Source organism: Ooceraea biroi, chromosome 5, assembly GCF_003672135.1.
Source record: "Ooceraea biroi isolate clonal line C1 chromosome 5, Obir_v5.4, whole genome shotgun sequence".
Classification (NCBI taxonomy): Eukaryota; Metazoa; Arthropoda; class Insecta; order Hymenoptera; family Formicidae; genus Ooceraea; species Ooceraea biroi.
In genome coordinates, this window is record NC_039510.1 from 5,876,105 (window position 1) to 5,898,130 (window position 22,026).

At 45.0% G+C, this 22,026-nt stretch overlaps 1 protein-coding gene across 4 annotated transcripts in view; it reads left to right on the plus strand.

Moving 5' to 3' along the window:
* LOC113561432 (NK-tumor recognition protein-like) overlaps window positions 1-16,198 on the plus strand; it is a 41,838-nt gene extending 25,640 nt beyond the window's left edge. For 3 of the 4 annotated variants that reach the window (XR_003406576.1, XR_003406577.1, XR_003406578.1), the window contains exon 3: window positions 14,741-14,826. Coding sequence is in view for 1 of the 4 variants with exons in the window: in XM_026969953.1 (XP_026825754.1) it covers window positions 6,526-9,123; window positions 14,741-14,830 (2,688 nt within the window). In the remaining 3 variants the exon portion in view is untranslated. Of the gene's footprint in view, window positions 1-6,502; window positions 9,124-14,740 lie in introns of those variants that run through there. The other variant, XM_026969953.1, reaches the window with a different exon arrangement.
* Window positions 16,199-22,026: the final 5,828 nt, after the last annotated feature.

Below are 22,026 nucleotides of genomic sequence, written 5' to 3' on the forward strand. Positions count from 1 at the left end.
GCGCGAACCCGTCCGTGAATAAAAATCCTCGAACGAGTCGCTTATTATTTACGTCATCCATAAAACGACATTGAGACTTGATCCCTCTTTCCTCGTCGCCGTTTCCCTTCGTCTCTCTGTCTCTTTCTTGTCTCTTTCTTGGTGGAGAATCGCGCAGCTGGAAATTCATCGAGTAATTAGAAGCGAACGAAGCGCAAAGCGGAACTTAATTGTGCACATTCGCGGCGCTGGGACCCGTTAAACAGTCGGTATGTTACCTGAAAACGGTTCGTCCTCTCCGGTTATGGATAACCGGCCCTTCCAACTCACCGGAATCGTAAAATTGCACGCTAGCATTTCGCGATGCCCACAGCCGGGAAACGGGGTGCAGCCTTCGGCTCCGACCATCTGCTCTCTTTTCTCCTGCATAGCCGGGAGATCACCGAATTCGAGTGCGCTTTCATATGCCGAAACAGACAGTCGCACAAAAATGTAAGGAGTATCCTTGGGATATTCCTTACATTTACGAGTACATTCTGAAACGCAAGAGAATTCGCAAAATAATATCGATACGAACGTTTCGAAAAAAGCAACAAGAGGCGTACGATGTCTTCTGCATCCAATTAACATTCTTTTTACGGACATTACGCATAGTTGAGAATCTATTTAAAGAGTTTCGTGATGGACGAGAGCACCCCATGAGGGCGCAAGAAAGAACGAGCGTGGAAGCCGAGCGGTCGCGGCTATTAGCGCTTGCCTCGATCGGTCGCGCGATTTCTCGCGAAACGCCACGCGATGCTGGAAGCACGCGATAAATTAATTACGTCGACCCCGTCGGGAAATTAATCGTGCCGAGCGCCGCGATAATTATTGCAGCATGACTCGGGGACTGGCGCTCTTATTGTCGGACAATTCTTGCCTACAGCTGCCGTTCTGCCATGTCGATATATCGTCGATATATTTGTGTGACGATTTAATGAATCGCTCGGCGAGGACGCGTTGCGATCGCGCGATGCGATTGATCAAGATGTATCTTCATCATTGTCGCTTGGATCATCGTCGTGATTGTTTAGAGACTCGATACGCGGGCCAATTGTCCGGGCTTTACGGCAAGAGTGATGCAAGAGTGAAAGCCCGCGCGCTATGGGACACGCGTGATTAATAACGCGCGTGTGCGCGCGTTCGCGCGCGGCTCGGAAAGTCGGATATGACCAGGCGATGAAACGCGCTCGATCGAGAGAGTCGGCGAGCCGCGACCGCCGCTTTTAATCGGCTGAGAAGCCGCCCGCCGAGCGCGCGAGCGATATAAATTATTCCGCGATAGCCGATTATCGATGCGCGCGAGCGACGTTTCGGTTAATTTAGCAATTATCCACGCCGCGAGCGGAGAACGGTGATATTCCGTTCAATGCCGTTGCGGCTTTCATTGTCTTCTGTACGAGGGAAAAATCATTGCGCGCCTATTTACGTGGAAGCATCATGGATGGCTGCACCGGTGAAGGGTCACCAGTGAATGACCATTAAATCTACCGTTTCTGCGTCTGTACGAAATTATGCAACTGCGATTTCGCAGGATTTAAAACGCGGTATTATCAGTCTTTTATTTTAGTATTTTTACTACATTTCAGTAATAGTACATTTCTCTCATGAAAATTTAGCAGTATTCAAAAATTAAGATCTTAATTGACGATGTTACTTATGTTTATACAGGGTGAGGCACCTAAAACAGACCACCTGAATTTCTTGGCTGTTATTGGTGATAGAAAAAAATGTATCAGACCAAACTTGCATGGTTTCGAGGAACACATAATTTGTTCTAAATACTTTTTTATTAGATGGACGCGTAGAGGTCATATGAAGGTCAACTTCGTTTTTTTAAATAGTATGATATGTTTTTTTACGTACCATCTAGTAGAGCGTTTGAAGATGCGCACATTGATCTACGGGTCAAAATCATTCAAGGTCACTGAAGGCTAAAATTTCTAAGTGCTAGAACTTTTTCATTTCTGAGTTTACGATATTTTCAATAGCAGAGAATTCTAGGCAATATCAAAAATAATGATATCATCAACTCAGAACTTCTCGGAAAAGAAAAAAATTTCTAATGGCTAGAACTTTTTCATTTCTGAATTTACGGTATTTTCAATAGCAGAGAACTCTAGACGATATAAAAAATAATGATAACAACTCAGAACTTCGCGGAAAAAGAAAAAATTTCTAAGGGCTAGAACTTTTTCATTTCTGAATTTACGGTATTTTCAATAGCAGAGAACTCTAGGCAATATAAAGTAAATTATTTTCCCTTGCAGTTGGCCTTCAGTGACCTTGAATGATTTTGACCCGTAGATCGATGTGCGCATCTTCAAACGCTCTACTAGATGGTACGTAAAAAAACATACCATTTAAAAAAACGAAGTTGACCTTCATATGACCTCTACGCGTCCACCTAATAAAAAACTATTTAGAACAAATTATGTGTCCCTCGAAACCATGCAAGTTTGGTCTGACACATTTTTTTCTATCACCAATAACAGCCGAGATATTCAGGTGGCCTGTTTTAGGTGCCTCACCCTGTATATAATATGCTAATGATGTAAATTATATTATAAAACAATATTGATAATGATATCATTATTCAGCAAAATTTAATCACGATAAATAAGCTCTTCTTAACAAAACGATTTGCCTAAACTAACGTTGTAATATGTTGCAAGTATAACGAGCATTATTATTACGACTTTTTCCTTGTTGCACATGTCGCAAGACTATTTTTTACGCATCAGGATGCATGAAAAGAAATTCGTACGAGACCTTCGTGCATGCATTTGCCGAAGCGTGCAGCGTGCGACTCGCAGTAAAATCTCGCTCCGCACCCGCGCGAGGTCGAGAAGCGATTAGGCGCGCACGGATGACTCGATTGTGCATTTCGCCGAAGAAAATATAATCTTTTTCTTTTTTTTTACGGTGCGCGTTTTCGTGTCAGCTCGGAACGTCCACGCTTATTCGGCGCTGATTCATGGGCCGGTTCTTCCCCACGCCGTTTCAGCAATGGGAACTCGTTCGTTAACCCTCCCGATGCGCATCTAGACTGCAGTTATCGTCCGTTTAATTTGCCTCCTAAGGAGATTCTCTTGTAGTTCTCGTGCATTTGTTGATTTTTGCGATGTTCTGTCGATCTAAATATTAACTTTCCTCCAACTTTGCTTTATTTTATTATAGACAGAGTTGGAAAACTCATCGTTTCGCCAAAATCTACGTGTATGTATATAAGTTATATAATTATATATTCTGCATATGCACATATACATAATTTATACAAAACGAAATTTTACTCCAAGCATTTCAATTTTACTTCAACTGCGGGCTGGCGGCTCCGAAGGGTTCTTAAAGCGTTCCTGCCAATGATCGGTGGTAGCTTCAACTTTCCATTTCTGGCATATCGCGATCCGCGCCGGCGTGCAATTTCATCGAAACTCTCGTAACTTTCTGCGAGATAAGGGAAAAACGAGTTTACGAGCTGGGCCATATCATACGGTTTGAGGGTAATTCCCCCCGGTCTCTCTCCCTCTCCCCATTCCCCCCTGGTTCTCGGCCTATCCCCCTTTCCGGTTTTCTCTCCGTCAGCGATTCTGTCGCCTCGGCTTTCCTTCGGCGCGAACGTAAACACGCGCTAAGTAACGCTCCCGCGGGGTATTATTCCTTTTCTTTTTTCTTTCTTTTACCCGGCCAGTCCCATTAAGGGATCGCTAAGGTCTCATTAAGTCGCGGGCCACGGTCGACGGGCGACAGCGGCGTCTTTAGCGCCGACGACATTCCCGAAGTTCCTGCGACCTTATCCGCGACGTGTCCACCTCCACGTATGCTCTTCTCTGATGATCAGAGTTTTATGCGCGAGTCGCGCTTAAGGGACGAGAGATCGTTACACGATATGCTCGAACAGTTTAGATCCTTCGCCCAATGACTACAATCGGTTACTTAGAAATTTGTCAATTTTCTTTCGTAATCTCTACAGACTCGCGGAATTTGTTAATCTATTCACTTGATTCCGAAGAATTTGTTAATCTCGCGGCGCAAGTCACGGTTAATATCAGCTTAATCGCCGCAAACGAGATTCTGGAAAGTCTTAATGAAGCGCGATCCGGATGATCCACTTGTGAAATCTCGCGGTGTAACGAGAGAATCTCGACTGTCCCTCCGCCTCTCTCTCTCTCTCTCTCTCTCTCTCCTGTTCCCTCTCATGTTTTTTTATACATTTTCACGTTCAGCCTCTTTCACGTTCAAAGTGTGTCGTTAATTTCCGCGCGAACGCTCGGCTACGCCTGGCGAGCGAAAGATGAGAGCTTCCGCTCTCGTTCTGTCTCTCAAAAAAGAAAAAGAAGATATAACACTGGCTTGCCTCTCATGCCAGTCTATTATGACGACATTCACAAACGCTCCACCATTATTTACCCCAGTTGCGCGACAAATCCAAAGATGACTTGGCTTACTGACGCATCCTCCTCATCTCGACGTGTTGCATTAATACTATATAACACCCCGAATCTGTTTCTGAGCTGCTCAAGAGCTCCTAAGGGTTCAAGAGCTTTATCTCTTTGGAACGTTCCGTCAGGAACGCACACTCTCCCTCTCTCCCTCTCGGAAAGCGGGATTCCTATCGGTCTCCCGCGGACACCCATCGATCGATCCAGCAGGCTGGTGAACCTCGGCTTCGGTCGAGCTTTACGCGCTTGACGTGTCTCTCGTGGTTGCCCAAAGCATCAGTGGTCCGTCCGTCGGATTAACGGGAGACCGGAGTCGCCCGCTATTGCCCACCTCGGGCAGGACCGCAGGACCGCGGACAGGAGGCGAAGGAGCCGGCGGCGACCTGAACGAGGATGAAAAGGGGGGAACGACGTGGTAGAACGTGATGCGGAGGAACAGCAGGAGATGTAGGAGGAGAGGGTACACACCGAGGAAGGGGACGACAGCAGGACGGGAAAAGGGAAAGAGGGAGAGGGCCCGGCGGGAGACAGCAGGGGGCACGGGGGAGAGCGGGAGGAACACGCTCTCCTCCGGTGCACACTCTCGTGGTGACTCCAACCGGCAAAGTGCTCGCGTTCGTGAAAGTCCACAGACGACTTTCAGGGTCGTCTGCTCCGCGCGCGCTCGTCGCCGCCACCGCCGCCACCGTCGTCGTCGTACCGCCGTCCGAGGTGCCGGCTGGGCTTCTCGCCGTGGAGGAGCCACCACGATAGACGAAAGGAATCGAGAAGAGAGGAGAGGAGAGGACTCTCCGGCACTCCCGCGAAATTCGGTGTAACGCGAGGATTCTGCGGCGTCGTGCTTCTCCTTCCGCTTCTCAAGAAGCATCGAGGGTGAGAGAGTTCCTGAAGACGACGCGACACAACGCGTGGTGACCGATCGCGGGAAATTCGGCAGATTCACGTGTTGCATCTTGCTGAGCACAAAGGACCCTCTTCGATACGACGACAAGGATTCGGCCGCGCGATCATTGTTTACTCCGATGTGACGCTCCGTCCGGTTTTGATTATCGGCAGATCGGAGCGGGTTGCAGTTTCTTGCCGGAAGCTGCGGGAATCAGTAGAAATCAAGATGCTCAAAATCAGGAAGCTAATTGGAAAGCCTGTGAAAGATTTGTGCGGTTAATCGACTCGATTAGTTTCATCATCTTATTCGCGAGGAGTGAAATCACTGGTGACGCATCTCTTTGTCGTTGCAAAACTTGAGCCTCTATGAGAGACGTTTTCACTGAAGCATCAGCCATTTTACTGTTGAAGAAATTTTTCCGTCTGGCTGTGAGATTTTTGGGTGAAAAGAGGGTGGATACTTGACGCAACGTTTCGCGGTCTCGATGGACCAAGGTGCTTTCCCAGTGCCGATTTCAGAAACCCCGAGGAGCTCAGGTAGTTCTAGTGTTCATGCACTGAAACGCCGATCCAACACGTACACGCGGTGGATGACGGAGGATCAATCGGGGATCAACGGTAGCCGTTGGGCTGGTTCGATATACGGGAATAATAATAGGTTAGTGCTCGTACGCTTAATCGCGCGTGTCTCAGCCAACGCGCCTACGTTCCTCTGCCCAGCTTGGAGATATCGCGCCACGAGAAGAAGCAACGACGTGTTCTTCACCGAAGAGAAGAAACTACGTATTCTTTTTATGAAAAAGGATCTTCCCATTCAAGTGAGAAATTTCTGATGAAGAAAATCAAAAATAATCTTAGTGATATCAACCGCTATATGCTAATGTTATCCAGAAAAAAGGATTTCGTCATCCAAATATAAAACTTTTGCTGGAAAATTAAGAATAATTCCAGAGTGATACCATCGCATATTAATTTTCTATGCTTAAATATTAAAAGCATAAAAACTTTTCTTTTTTACTAAATTTTTCACTAAATGTAAAAATTGTGGTTGAAAATCAGAAATATTTTAAGCGGTACCAATCAATTAGGAACCATCTACATACATATACACGTACAGCAAGAGTGACACATTTCGAGGCACGAAACGACTCTCCTCGTCAAGATTCCGTTCCTCGCGAAGATGACGTCCCGCCTGCGCGGCCCATCGGCGGTGAAGGACACGCCGAAGGCTGCCGCCCCGTTCGCCAAGGACTATTTCCACCGGAGTGAGCCGGAAGTGCACTCCGGCCGGTCGTGCAAGAACGGCGGGCGCGGCAGTCGTTATCACTTTGGCATGTCGCGGCAACACGACAACAAAACGGAGCGGAACGGACGTGAATGCGCTCATAGAGACGAAGCAACGGAAGCGGTTAACGCCGACCTGCTCTACAGAAAGAGCAGGGAACACTTTGGTTCTTGGGAATTCAAGGATATCGTTCAGGACGACGCGAGAAGATCGCGGCGTCAGGAGAGCGAGGACGCGCGTCTGACGAATGGGAAGTTCAGGAGCGAGCCTGTAGGCGCGAAGATGGATAAATCGCAACAGGATCGCCTGGAGCATCGGGATGAGGGATATGTAGGATCCTTGCCACGAGAGGATCGCTCAAGAGGCGAGTCCGTTGAGCGAGAACTCAATGGCTCTCACAAATCGAGAAAAAGAGAGTCCTGGGAGGAGGATGTGGAAGCGAGGAGTCGAAGCAGAACATCCAAGACGAGCAAGAGCAAGGATGACGACAAGGACATAACACAACCCGTCGATGAAAGGGACATTCTGCTGAAGGAGATTGAGAACTTAGCCATCGATGGCAGTCAGTCGCCAGATCGCAGGATCCAGGCGATGATCGAGCGATTGAAATCACGGGAGGAAAGCAAGCTGCGATCCAGAAGAGAGCACCGTTCGACGAGTCCTGAAAAAGAGGTGCACGGCAGGACGAGGAGCAGCGGTAGGAGCGAGCCACGATCACCGATCGGCGATCATTCGCTGGACAACGATCGTGGAACTAGATCGAGAAGCACTGAGAGATCAAATGAAGATCGAAATGAGCCTCGGAGGGACGACAGCTTCCGAAAGAGGAGTGACACTTACAACGCTGACGTTAAGAGTCACCGAAGGAGATCAAGGGAGAATGAGGAGGATCATTCTCGATCAAGAGCTGACAGCTCGAAGAGAAAAAGTTACACTTACGACGGCTCGCCGGAGGACTTTGACGTCAGGATACAAAAGTATGACCGGGCCCTTCTCGAACCCAGACGGGATCTGGACAGAAGTTCACCTCGGCGAACCTCTCCTAGAGACTCGAATCTAGGCAGAAAGGAGTCCTTCAAGGAGCACGATCGAGAACCGGTGACCAAAAAGAGCTCCTTCAGGGCAGAATCCAAGCGAGCGACCAGCAAAGATCGCGGCGAATCCGGTTTGACCAGGAAGACGACGCTTAAGGATCAAGATAACGACGCGTATAAAAGACACGTATCGAAAAGCCAACATGAGACTTCAGGAAGTATTAAATATTTCGGCAAGAATCAAGAAGAGCTCTCTCGCAAGGATTCCATGAAAGATACGAACGCGGAAGGAGGTAGGAAGGGTTACTTCAAGATATCGGATGACGAGTTTGGTAAGGTTTTGCTGAAAGATCAGCATGACGATTCGGACAGGAAAGTTTCTTCAAAGGAACACTCAGGTGGCGTCAGCAGAATCGTCCTAAGAAATTTCGATGATGAATCTGGCAGGACTAACTCGTTTAAAAATACGAGTGAAGATTCCGGAGGGAGAAACTCGTTTAAGGAAAAGAACGTCGAGTTCGGTGGGCTTTCCTACAAGGACCGCGAGAATGACTCAGACAGGAGGAAGAACAGCTTCAAGGATAACGATGGAAATTTCGGTCGAACATGCTATCAAGATTATGAGAATAATATCGACAGGAAAACCGCGAACGATCGGTACATTGAGTTCGGCAAGATCTCTTTCAAGACGGAGGATGACGAGTTGCGTACCATGAGTCCCTTTAAAGCGGAGGACCATGAGGCGGTCGCTAGAGCGAGTTCCTTTAAGGAGCGCGAAGTCTCATCGAAGAGACGCGTGTCCCTGCGAAACAGAGGCCGCGAAGCGCTCGAGAAGAAGCCGGACAGCCACTACGCCAGACCATTGTCGCCGCTGAACAAGGACGAGCTGGAATTATCTCCCCGAGAGGATAACTTCGCCAAGGACACGAAGGGTTTCTGCAACAAGGCCTGGCACGAGAGCAACCGGATGTTCTCCGCAAAGTATCTGCGGGAGCATAGCAAGCTGCGGAACGCACCGGAAGGGCGACTCGAAACATCGCCCGAGCGAGGATTTTCGATCCTGCAGGACTCGAGGGCTGGCGCAATCGAGGCGTCTGCGAATAATCCTGATGAAGATCGCTTTGGAACGCGCGGCGGAATCGATTCGGGTGACGGTGGATCACCGCGATTTTCGCCGATTCGTGATCGCAACGGCGCCACGATTATCAGGATCCGATCATCAGAGGATCCTGGCGGCGCGGAGAGGCGTCGCCGGCGTCGTCCCGCGCAGGAAGTATCCGCGGCGGTGAGACGTAGGAGGTACGAGGACGAGAACAACGACGAGGACAGCGAGGATGAAGCGGAGGATCGCTGGCGAAGGACTCGAAGGGACGGCGGGGTCCTGCCGGGAAGAAGCGGCGGCGACACCGGCGGCGGGGGTACGACGCCCTCGAGAACGATTTGGAACTACCGCGAAGGGGTATGGCACTTTCATGAGTCAATTGCGTTCGACCGGTCTTTTATGGTTCAGAGGCGCGAAGCGATTTTCATAAATCGCTGGAGACGATGAGAGAGAGAGAGAGAGAGAAGAGTGAAAGAGCGAGAGAAAGAGAAGAACGACAGTGGTTGGAAGTGATAGACGCTGCGGCGTTATCAAGGATAATTCCTGAGCGAGAAAGAGAGAGAATAACATAGAAAGAGTGAATGAGAACCCAACTCTCATCCCTTCTATCCCGTCGCCGTTCACAGGAATGATCGGCTGTAACAGCCGAGACGATAGTCGATTTTCCGTCCCTGGGATTCGGTCCGAAGTCGAATTCCCGTTCGTGTGAAGGTGAAATTGTGATGTCGCGTGTGGTCGCCGTATGAGAGCCGTAATCCTCCGTTCTGTCTGCGTCCTGTATCGCCATGTAGGGAGAATGCGCCGGAGAGTGAGCGGTCGTTCGAGGAGAATATACCGTTCGATAATTCAATCCCTTCGCTAAACGAAGATAACACTTACGGGGTCGACGTGTGGCGTGCGATTTAGGCGTCGGACAAAGTTTAAACTTTCTAATGCTGTTGATTTTGCACACGCAGCCTGTGCGACGTGTGCCACTTAAGATCGATAACGGGGAAATGTCAAATTTACACGGCCACTAATGAGTAATTGGCGATTTTCTTTGACCATGAGGAAGGGATTTAAATCGTCTGCTAATTTCTCATGATATGAATGTTAGACGAAATTTTGTGCTTCGCTTCGGTAGGACGCAATCGACATTCATTCGAGCGATAAAAATTATAAAGAAATATAAAAATATACATAATCATTACCTCAAGTAAATAAATAGCGAGAATTGTTTCTACAATATCATGTATACTATTAGCTCTCAATTATTATTAGCTCTCAATAGCTAATAACAATAATTACAGACTATTACTAGAAATTATCATTTAATATCTAGATATTATGGAGTAAATGTTATGTAGGTGTCAATAGAGTGCCAGGTTGCAAATGCAAGAGGAAAAATAGATTTGTCGTTTATTTAGAATTATATTATTGAAGATATCATATTTTTTCTTTCTTATTGTTTTTCATCCTAAAAAATAAAAATAGAATACTTTATAAATAAATCTCCAAGAAAAGGTGTAACGCAGGAAAAAAGATATAGTATCAGTCATTCGTGTGCTTGGTAGCTAAACTTTCCGGGGAGAAAATTTGAAAGGTTCGAGGCACACGCACAAGCGATACGAATGAATACTTAAACGATAAAATGTATGTTGAACTAGTTTGGATTGTGGCATTGCGTTCCATACGCGCTTCGTGCGGCCATTTATCGGCGATTTTCCGCGATCGTTGGCGAGCGAGGAGGCATTGTTATCTCTCGGTTGAGTACGCGAGCGACCGAATTGCCGTGGAAAGTTTGCGCAATGTTGCGCGACCTCGTTGCACTAAAATCGCGATTCGCTTGGAATTTCGCGATGGCCGTTTTACGGTCGAGGGAGCGCGATACGTTAAAATTAAGTGGTCACGTTCAGAAACGATAAGTTTCATAACTTGCGTGAATGCAAACGCAATTGTGTACAGCAGGACTTTTTTATTAAAATTCTCCTGAATAATCGGTCTCTGTAATTTTTATTCTCCAACCCCTGCAATTGTTATTGTGTTTAACGTTCGACGCGTTTCCATGAAAGCACAGTTTTACCTTGGAAATTATATAAAGTAACTCATGAAATACGTAAAATATACACATCGCGTTATTTCGATTTTATTATTATATTCTTAATTTTACTTTACTTTATTTTTATGTTTCAATATTTATTTACGTTTGTAAAATTTCGCTTGCTTAATTTGATCTTTAAATATATTCTGCATCTCAATTTTCACCTTCGTCTTTCAACGCAAATGCATGTCATGCAGTTTGTAATCGTTCTCTTAAGATTGGCAAGTATCGATGCAACTCTATCGGCGAATTTCCTAACAAACTTGGCACGTTTTGATGTCATCGGGAACAAGCAATTTATAATCCTCATTTATCATCCACGCCTATTTGCGTCCATGGGGCTACACAAATTACGCTCCGCCGCGACTCAATCGGATTAAGTGAAAGCTAAATACCGGTAGCCGGATCGCCACCGTTACTAATCCTTTGAATGACCCAGTGACGCAACGATCCACTCTAGGATCTGAATCGTGAAATTTTCGTGAAACGGATTTCGTCGTGTCGCTCTACCATTTCGTTGACCGCGCGAGTAGACATCATTTTCGGTAATTATTACAACAATCTCGCGAATTGGAGAACTCTCGTTCGCGTGTCGGGCTTTGAAATCCAATCCAAAAATGACTCGCGCCGCTCTCGAAGTGATTGATCCGATTGCGCGAATCGGTTTCGCAAAGTCGCGCTCGCGAAACATTGCGGACGATTATCCAAAGGGGATACTTATCAATTTGTCGCTGGGTTTGTCGCGTGCACAGGTTTTCAGCACAGGTTTTCGCAATCACCTTGTCTATTGGCCAACGCGTCATGCAAATGTCAGCATACCGCCCACGAGCTGAATGGCCAGTATCGCGCGTAGGACACGTCGTTACGGATAACATCTCTCCTTAAACGGGTCGCCGCGTTAAAAACGCGGCCTTTGTCAGCGAGATAATCGAGCGATCACTAACTCGTTAAGTGGGGTAGGTCGACCCGTTAGGTCCTAATTAGTCTTCCCCGGAGCTGCGCCGTGGATTTAGACGTTAATCATTGGTCGAATGCAGAATACACAGCTGTATCTTTTACCACACAATTGCTTATACGACAGTTTTATTAATTAGAATTTAGTTTCTTATTATTGGAAAGTGCAGTATATCCTGCAAAACAAGGTAGCAAAGCGCATTTAAAATTGACAATTTGATTTTCAGGAAGATGATTATATTTCATCTCGTAATAATTTTTCGTGTTTACGAAACGTTCTAAGCGAATTAATTTTATTAAAGACTGTGATTTGATACCGATCGATATACGAAAACTCTTCCGTGCCGACTTCCGAGTCGACCGCAAATGTGTCAGCGTCTTAACAGCGATTACGATACGCTAAAATAGCAATCGAGCGAAAGTGTGCAGTCGTCGAATCGAACCAGAATCACGAAACCGTTTTCGCCGCAGTTTCGCGTTACAGCGGTGCCATTTATTTCCGACCGCAGTTGATTGGAATATAATTTTTGCACGGCCACCGCGGTATCTATTAATTCCGAGTAATCTATCTTCTTGAGCAACGTTAGTGCAATCAGAATCATCGTTTAATCATCCCAAGAGTTACTTTTGCGCATAAATAGATGAAGTCTTTTAATGCATGGAGGGATAATGAAGCTAATTAATCAAAATCGTAACGGATGTTGCAATAAGACTGCAATTCTAATAATCTCTCGGGTTCCAACGTAGAGAACCGCATAATCGAGTGTACGTGACAATCCCTCGTTGCGTCTTTAGCAACCGCAAAGGAAAGAGCGGATGTTTCACTACGAGATGATGCAGCATCAAAAACAAAGAGAAATGAGATGAAAGAAATGGAAAAATAAGGAGAAAATGAGAAGACAAGCTGATTAGATGGCTTGGCCGTCGTTATTCGGGATGACTAAATATAGGCAGCTAGAGGCACGAGAGTCGAGAGATCCCCGCGGCATATTTTCCGACGCGCGTGTACTCGACGCGTCTACTCGATATTTGGCGATGATGCTGACACAGCGGGCGGATCCATGTGGGCGTACCGACCATATATGCCGGCCGGAAGGTTCTTGAACGCATCCAACGCGCCTTGAGCTTTCTTCTTCCACGTCCAGCCGCAGCGCGGCTTTCTCTTCTCCTCTCCTCGCCCGTTTGTAGACAAACCGGTGACGGTGCCGAAGCGAGATTCTGGGACCTCTCGTGGGCCCGGCTGGGCGCAAACAGCGCCCGACACTTGGCGATTCTCTTATTGTTAGCAGTGGTGATCCACGGTCTCATGGACCGACGCGGATCCTGCTCTGACTGCTCGACGATGGTACATTCTCTCGAAACTTATTTATTCTATAAACTCGTATTATTTCTCTTCCTTCATTGTTTTGGTGATACATTCGGTATAAATTACAATATTTTGCATACGAAAACTTTTTTAATATAAATTTCGCGTGACGCTTGCCTCAGCGAACATGTTTTTTGCCGATAAATTCGTGGCGTGTTATCGACTTGATTTCGTATGATTCAACAACGTAAGCGTAAGGAATAAGCACATCGTCGAAAGTACTCGGAAGACTTTTTTAAAAAGTGCGAACGGCTTATGCGGTGAAACGTCCATTATTTACGTTGCTCAGATCCGGCCAATCTCGACTTCCAGGATGTGTGAGGAAATCGATATATTATTAATGTTTCCTGAACGCGAAGACGGTAATATGAGGTGATAGCTGCGCCAGAAGCGCCCGTTTAATAGGTTCGATGATAACATAATATACGCTTTATTACATCCTACTCGCTCGTCGACTTATCTGATGCGAGAAATGTTAATAGGTACATATATTACATTCAATTTCCTTTCTTACTTTATGTAGCTGAAGCTATATTTTGTATCTTAAATTGTATCTTAAATTAGATACTATATATCCGATATTAATATGTTCCTAGCATACGTAAAAAGTACCTAATTTTTATAATGTCTTCTTTTCAAATTGAAGACAAAATCGTGTAACGATTAATTTATAAAATTAAAAGTAACAAAAAAAGATTCGAAGGAATGTAAAGAGAGATAAATCTCAAATAAATTTAACGTAGTAACAGGCAGAAAAACAGGTACCCATTAATCTCGACGAACTGCAGCTGGGCAAATAAATTATATTCAAGCGATTCAACTGTAGAACGAGAGAATTATAATATGATATAAAATACACACTCATAAAATTTTGCAAATTATTTTTAAGCGTGGCCAGTTAGTTTATACAGCCGCGGCTGATGTGTGTTTCGTATCAGGTTCGCCGATACATCGACGGGACGATTATTATTACGGACTATTATTAGCGGCGGACGCTCATTAGTGGTTCATCGTCCGCTTACGAGCGAGATAAACACCACGCGCTGCATCGTGACATAACAAGGCTCGCGCAATTAAAAACTTTTCCTAATTACACATGCCATCGTCGTCTCGCCGGGACCTTGTCCCCGTTCGTACGTGTCAGCGAGCATCATACATGTGCGAGATGACAGCGTGCCCTGTCCATATTATTCCTCTTTGCCAGAGGAGGAAAAAGATTCGCGAAATTAGAATATTGTTCAAATGTTAATACCTCGCTTTTGACTGAATATTTTTGACACTGATATTTTTTTCGCGATCAGATATTAGCAAAGAGCTATTTCGGCTATCGATATCTAAAAGAGACAGAAAATATCTTAATTCATCAATCATAAAAATAATCCCGATGCTTTCCGGAAATGTCTTCAAATACATTTTTTATACGCATTAACATTCTTTTTCTCTTTTTCTCTCTCTCTTAAAACAATAAAAATCCTTAATTTCAACATTGAGGTATGTTCACGAATATTCATCATTAAATTTGTATGCAGCTTATCGACTATAATCTGTTAACATTTATTTGCTTTCTTTTACAGGGCGTGCTCATCACGGATGTGGAAGAAGGGCAGCCCTGCTTGCAATGCGGAGAAGCGTGTCCCGGATTCTCGCCGCATACATGGAGGTAAGTCTTCTTCAATGAAGTAAATATCGCACAATGGAATGGCAAAGGCAAAAGTTGAGGCTGCAATCGGATACCTACAATTCTGCAGAAATCACTCAAAAGACCCGAGCTTTCGTAGATTATTCATACGAGAATCATTTCGATCCGTCCGCGACGACGAAATGTCAGATCACTGAACTTGTGCTCATTTCAATGAAGCGTTAAATGGCTCTTCGGCGTTTAAACAGCGTTCTCCATGAGACGCGTTAATTTTCCATTTAACCGCGGTCGCAGTAGAACGAGAAAAAGAGAAGAAGAAAACAAAAGAGAAAGAGAGATAGAGAAAGAGAAAGAGAAAGAGGCCTTGGTGCAGATCACGGAACGCGAGATCACGGATTGCCGAATCACGCTGAAACTGTTAGGCTCAGGGATGCCGCACGATGGTATCCATTACCCTGGTAGCGTAACCCGGCAGCGGTGAAATTACCGCTCGGTAATTACCCACCGTGACTTACGACCCAGCAATGCGGTAATAGCGAATTAATCGCCTGGGGCTACGTGGGGCGAAGGCAGGGCCGCCTTCTCTCTTTCTCTCTCTCTCTCTCTCTCTACTGCAAGGAGAAAGGCGGGCCCACCGTGTCGTGCGATGCATTTATGGCATGGAGATGGATTCACAGTTATATCTCGCCTCAGGATGAGTCGAAGATCGGGGATCGTGCGGGGCGACTGTGATTGCAATAATTGGCAGCGGTACCTACGTCGCGGATCCATGAATAAATGTCTTCTCGTTCACGACAATTTTCATCCGGGGATTTTTGTTATATAATGAGCAACAGAGCATAATCAATTTAATATTTGAGAAAGATGCATATGAATTTTTCAAGTCCTGCGAGATGAATCTATAATATTGTAATGGTTAGAGAAATATATAAAAATCCACAAATTCTTCAAAATCGAGTTTGTATCTTCAATATACCGCAAGAAATTATTGTACAAAACTTGGAGCGAAATTTATTGCGGAGTGTACAGATGGAAGTACTAAGTTTACTCGATAATCGAATCGCGTTTAACGTGAAAGACACAAATCGGTGCTAAAGTACGAATTCTATCTGGGGAGAATCATAAAGAACATTCTTCAAAAATATTAAGCCGAATTGATCTGTTGCGGTTGTTAATCGCTCGAACTGGAGGAGGAACAAGCTCGTCCGGTCGTAAAAGCGTAAAATCGATGACGAATCAGTGCCACGGTATCCTCATCGTGACATTTCGCTCACATTAGAAATTAGTCTCGTTAGGTGGAAAAAGAAACAACAGATTCGAACACGAGCCAGAAACACGATTACTCGCGGCTCGAGGTCATAATACGCGACAGGGAGAACGCATATTGCAAAAATAAATCGTTGACATTTACGGACGGCGCTCTTTCGGCGAAGTGGATCTTCCTCTCGCGCCTCCCCTGTTTCAAATGATTAATATCTGCCGATCGCCGTTGACTTAGAATAAGCAGCTGTTGCTTAATTCTCCTGGCTCGCGCAAATAATTCATGATTGTTTTTCCCGATAGTCGATGCGATGGAAGCCAAAGCACGAAGATTATATTGGTTGATGAATGCATACGTGAATAATTAAATATATTTAATGCAATAAATATACATGATAAAACTATGACAAATAAATAATTAAAACACATTCATTATTTATTCCTTATGTATATAATAATTATATTATTAATTATAATCTGGTTTGATCCAATTAAATAATTAAATTAAATGAAAATATATTGCTATTGCTGTATATAGCAAAGTTTCGTATTTTGGACGTCGGTAATCTAACGCGAACGTGAATATTAGAATTTATGATTCAACGTGTGTGATATAAAGCGGGTTATGAAATATAGACTAGAATATAATTAGTAATATTAAAACTATTCACACGAATGCAGGAATTAGCAATGATTATTCGCTGCATCTATCTATTATAATAGCATATCTATTATTAATATATCTCAATCAACTTCCACCTCTCATCTTTCAATTTTCATTCTTCAATTCTGACGAAATCCCGTGGATTAAATAACTATCATGATACTTCGGTGTGAAACAATGATACCATCGCGTTTCAGCATATTGTAACATAAAAGACAGAGTTACGGCTGACGTGTCTTTCTTTTTCTCCTATGTTCTCCAGGCGAGTCACGCTGCTCTACAGTCTGTAACTGTTCAAAAGCGAGTAAATAAATTAAAGTGATCACCATCGCATTCTAAAATGCGTAACGGGTCCCGTGCGTCGATGGGCCATCAATAATTCGCGCGATAAAGTTACACGCCGACAGGACTCTCCGCGTGTATCTCCGGCTGTCTTGTCCATTACGCGGGCGTAAAATCGTGCGCGTAAAACTGCGAGTGTCCTCTCTGGCGATGTCTGAGCTGCTCGCCCGGGACACGTAATAAAATCCGATTGATTTACGGTGCTTGTGCCGATTCGAAATAAAAGCCGGCCGCTCGGAGATCTGGCGCGAGTTTTCGGCGATCGATGATCGGCGCCTCCTTGAGTACGACCCCATGTACGTTGCCGGTATTTTTAGATTTATGACGTGGATCAAGCTCGATCGGATGCGAATGTGGTGGCGGTTAATTTCACGACTCCGTCAAGACGTCGTAACTTCCGAAATATAATACATTTTGCACCCTGCGAGCGAAATTATCAAGATTCTATGAAGTTGTACAGCGAACTCTGATATTTATGCGGATGTTTCATGAATTTGCTACGTCAAAAAGGATAGTACGTTACTCGCAGTGATCTATAATTAGAAACAATGACTAGAGAAGTTTTGAGTAGAACCACGCTCCTTTCGTATTCCTCACTACGGACTTTCTACGTTTTGCATTGCTAATACATACTTTGTACCCCCGGATGCATATTAAAATCGCGGTCTCCGTAGCGACGATATAACCGATAGACATTTTGCATGTTACGAAGAGTTCGGGGCTAGCACGCGAACGATGACTCTCGATCTGTTCTTGGAGCAACAAAATCTTCGCGTCATAGTTCTATTTTTTATCTCGATATTTCAGTGACAAGGTAAATCGACGCTTCTCCCGTCTTCCTGATGTTTCTTTTCTTCTTCAGGACAGATCAAGTGTGCACGTGCTTTGAACGTGTCTCTCGCTTATCTCTTTTCGCAATTTAGAGACGCGGGGGATACAAGCTGGAAAATCTCCACTCTCCCAGTTTATTTCGAACTTTCTGCGATTGTCGGACGCGACAAACGACTGACAGCGAGATGCGGGGCGAACAGCGATGACGTGAGCCTTTGCAAAGCCGCGAGTAACTGTTTCTCAAAGTGATACGCGCATTACGGCTTTATTTACAACGCGCACCTAAATTTATCCGCGCGATTCCGCCCGGCACCGCGCGGCGAACTGTGATCTCATGGAATTACCTCATATCGTTAACAAAAAGACAGCTGATGACTCCGAAAACGAGTAATCAGCTCTCTCATCGTGCTGAGTGCATTTTCCTTATTTACGAACCGCAACGTATCGCTCACGCGCCGGCTCATTTATTGACACGCGTGCCGTCTTGCTCGGTCATTTTGATACGCGCTTTTCTCTGAGTACCGCAATAGCGGAGTCGGATAACAATCCATGCGGTTTAACCAATTATGTATGCACCAAGATGAACGCAATCATCAGGTAATACATCAGACTTGACAAATTAACAGCATTCAAATGACATCTCGCAAAACTTAGAAACATTTTGCCTCGATAGATATTTACACAAGATGACACTTTTACAATGAAACTATATATATGTGTGTGTGTGTTGGATGACTCAATATGCCGCATAAAGAGTTACAAACGACATGAGTGGCGCTCACGACGCTTCTGGAGTAAAGAACTCGGCTATCGCGGGATCTCGCGGTTTCCGCGCGTTTTACGTAATAACTCCACCACCCCGTGACCCGCGCACGTGTATATTACGACGTGTCTCGCACGCACACTAATACATAGGGCAATCCGTGCGTGTGCGAAACGTGAGGCCTCTGTGAGTCACTCTCTCGCGCGGGGGTCGCGCGGCACGCTCGTCGCCCGCTGCATCTCGCAGCTTCCTCTCGGCGATCTCGGCGGGCGCGCACGTGCTCCGACGGCGATATATGCGGTGGCGGCCAGTGCAGGGCCGGTTGGCGACCGCGTCGGCACACGCGACCGCGTCCTGGATTCGCGCACGCTCGACGGTCGCGACGACACGTCTCCTCAACACCTGTCGCCGTCGCGACGCCGACGTTCCGGTCACACTCGCTCCAAATTCCCGGCCGATCCAGTCTGCTCAAGTCGAATCGCCGGCGAAACGTGCGATCGCCGTGAGCGCGAAAGACGCCGTCTACGATAATTCTTGTCTTTGCGTTGGAAGCTAGGCGGTTTTTAAAGTGAATAATGGGAACTTTTTAAACGGTGCTTTTTTGCCGGATTTAGGTGATCTCGGAGCGAAGGAAGGCTGATACGAAGTCGGTTATCGCGTCTGATAACGTGTGTAATGAGTGTAATGTGCGTGAGTGAGTGAGTGAGTATATTACTACGGTGTGAGTGTGAGACGGATTTATTTAGTTATTTTGGATGGAAGATAAAGAAGAAATGTGAGGAAATATAAAGTGATTAGTTAGAGAGTCTGTGGGAAGAAAAGTAGAGATTTATTATTGGGATGTTTTATTTATTTAAGTGGTGTTTTACAGTAACGGTCTCTAACCTGATTTAATTGTTTTTACTGTCGCAAACAAATTGTATAAAAGTATTCTTTTAGTTTTGGAAAGAAGGCGTGCTTCAAATCTAGGCACTTCGATTTGCTTCATTTTATTATACTTGGAAGTTTTAATTGATCTACGTATCTTTTGGAAAATCGCTCTGCTTTGTTCGTTAATTCCGATTTCCCGAAGCGTGTTGGGCCAATCTCTATTTTATTCAGACGAAAGCGAACACTTGCAATTCGTTCATCTCTCCTCGAAGGTCGCTATAAATATAGTATAATATTATAATATAGTATAATATTATAATATTTGTTTTGTCGCAAGAATATATATTTCTGCAAGTGTTTAAAATGAATCATTAATGCATTTATTTAATTAAGCATAATAATGCGAATAAAAGCAACTTTTGAAGAGACGGAACGAAAGGCACCGCATGAGAACATTGCCGCGTGCGCGGATTCAATTGTGTTGCGCGCAGAGCGCAACAGGTGAGATCAGCTGACGACGCGATTGCCGCTATCGTCTTACATTCGGTGAGCTCCTAATCTGCCAGACGGCAAAAGTTACGCATGTGCGTATGCGTGCGGCTTAGCAGGTGCGTGAGAATGTTCAATTCGTCGTCTGAAATATAATAACATGCTCGCGTCGCACGTATTTTAACGTATTAAAAACAGACGCCAAAAATTTTTGCGGAAATGAAAAGCGATCTGATAAAGTAACGTTCACCGATCAAACAATTAGTAGATATCTTTCAAAAGCAAGATGCAAAAATTGCAAAGGTGTCCACATGCTCTTCTAGCATCAGACTTTGTACAATCAAAATTACACATCAGATGTGTAACTTTGTATAAACTACATGATGCAATTAGAAAGATCTGCTTTACTTATTTATTCACGAGCGATCACTTCGCAGGTCATTATATAACAATTTGATTTACGAGACATTAATTGACTCGTACGATTCGCAAAAATAAATGGATTAAAGATTCAAAAGATAATGTCGTCTTTACTATGAAATTACCACGAAAAGACCGAGCTATCATTCTTTTTGTCTCGGATCCTTTTTGTATGCATCGCTGCGCTCGTGTGTCACTGTAACACGCCTCGCGAGCGATCCCTGAATCCACTATTATCCACGTTAACTCAACCGCGTACCGTTAAGATCCATTTGCCTGCGCGCCGTCCGCTCCGCGTCCGGGAAAAAGTACGGGTTTCAATGCGCTTTTATACCGGCCCGGAGCTTTCATGCCCTCGCGGATTCAAACGAGTTGAATAGAGCTTAACGGCTGTTTTAGCTGACCTTTATTAAGATTTCCTTCTAGAATCTAAATATATGAGTCATCATTAATTCTTGTATCTGTGAACTTGCGTCCTACGAGATACATTCCTTCGCTGCATGCAGAGAAAAAATATTATAAAGTTTTTATTCGTGTATAAAATGTGAGATAGTTTGATACAATCGGGCGAGGCTTCTTTTCTCCCAATATTATAATATAATGTTATAATTTTATCTGAGATTGTAACGTATCGTGATTACCGCTATATTATTCAATATCACTTTGATCGCGATAGTGCAATTATTTGTCTTGCGTTGATCCTATCGATCCGCATCGTCACTAATTGAACGGATCTAGCTACCTCGGGCCTTCGAACGCAACCGCGGTAAGATCGCATCCCATGATATCCAGTAGAGACTGCGAGAGCGCAGGAACTAATTAAACGGTTCTTTCTGCGGCGATCTTTTCTCGCACGAGGCGGAAATGATACCTATCTAACGGGGACTGGATACGGATCGATGGTCGGTCGAGACTCCCGACATCTCAGCGTGATTTGTAACGCACGGTTTTACTCTGCGACACGTCGCTATTCCCATTGCGATAAGAGAGGGACCAGGAAATCTTTTTTACATATAATCATGCACATAATTATAATTCTAAGATTCATACTGCGGGTTTTAGCTGTTGTTAGCCTGTTTTGTTAAAAATTATTGACAATGTCAAGAGATTCTAAAGTATCACTCATTATTGAGCAAAGACCTCGCTGTTTCGTGCCGCGACCATGAAATGCGAAACCTTGATTGTTATTTTATCTTTGTTGATATGAGAGTATAGTTGAAGGATGGAGCGATAATTTCGATTCTCACATAACATACCACGGTCGCTTCCTCGGTGCGTTTCGCGCGATTTAAGACAGAAGTGCATCTCGCACGGCGCGCATATGTGCGCTCTGCGCGGCTACTCTCTCGTGTATCTTGTGCTATTCTTAAATCCGACCACCTATCGCGTTTTTAAACGCACTAAACGCTGATTTACGATACCCTACCTCCTACCGAAGTCACGATAAAAGACTATTCTCGGTCTCGAAGCAATAACGACGTCTTTGCGCTCTTCGCTGGTGGAACTCGCGGCTAAGTGCCACGAAGGACGCAATTCGCCTTCCCCTGGCGATTCATCTTGCATGCATCTAACGAGTGCGATT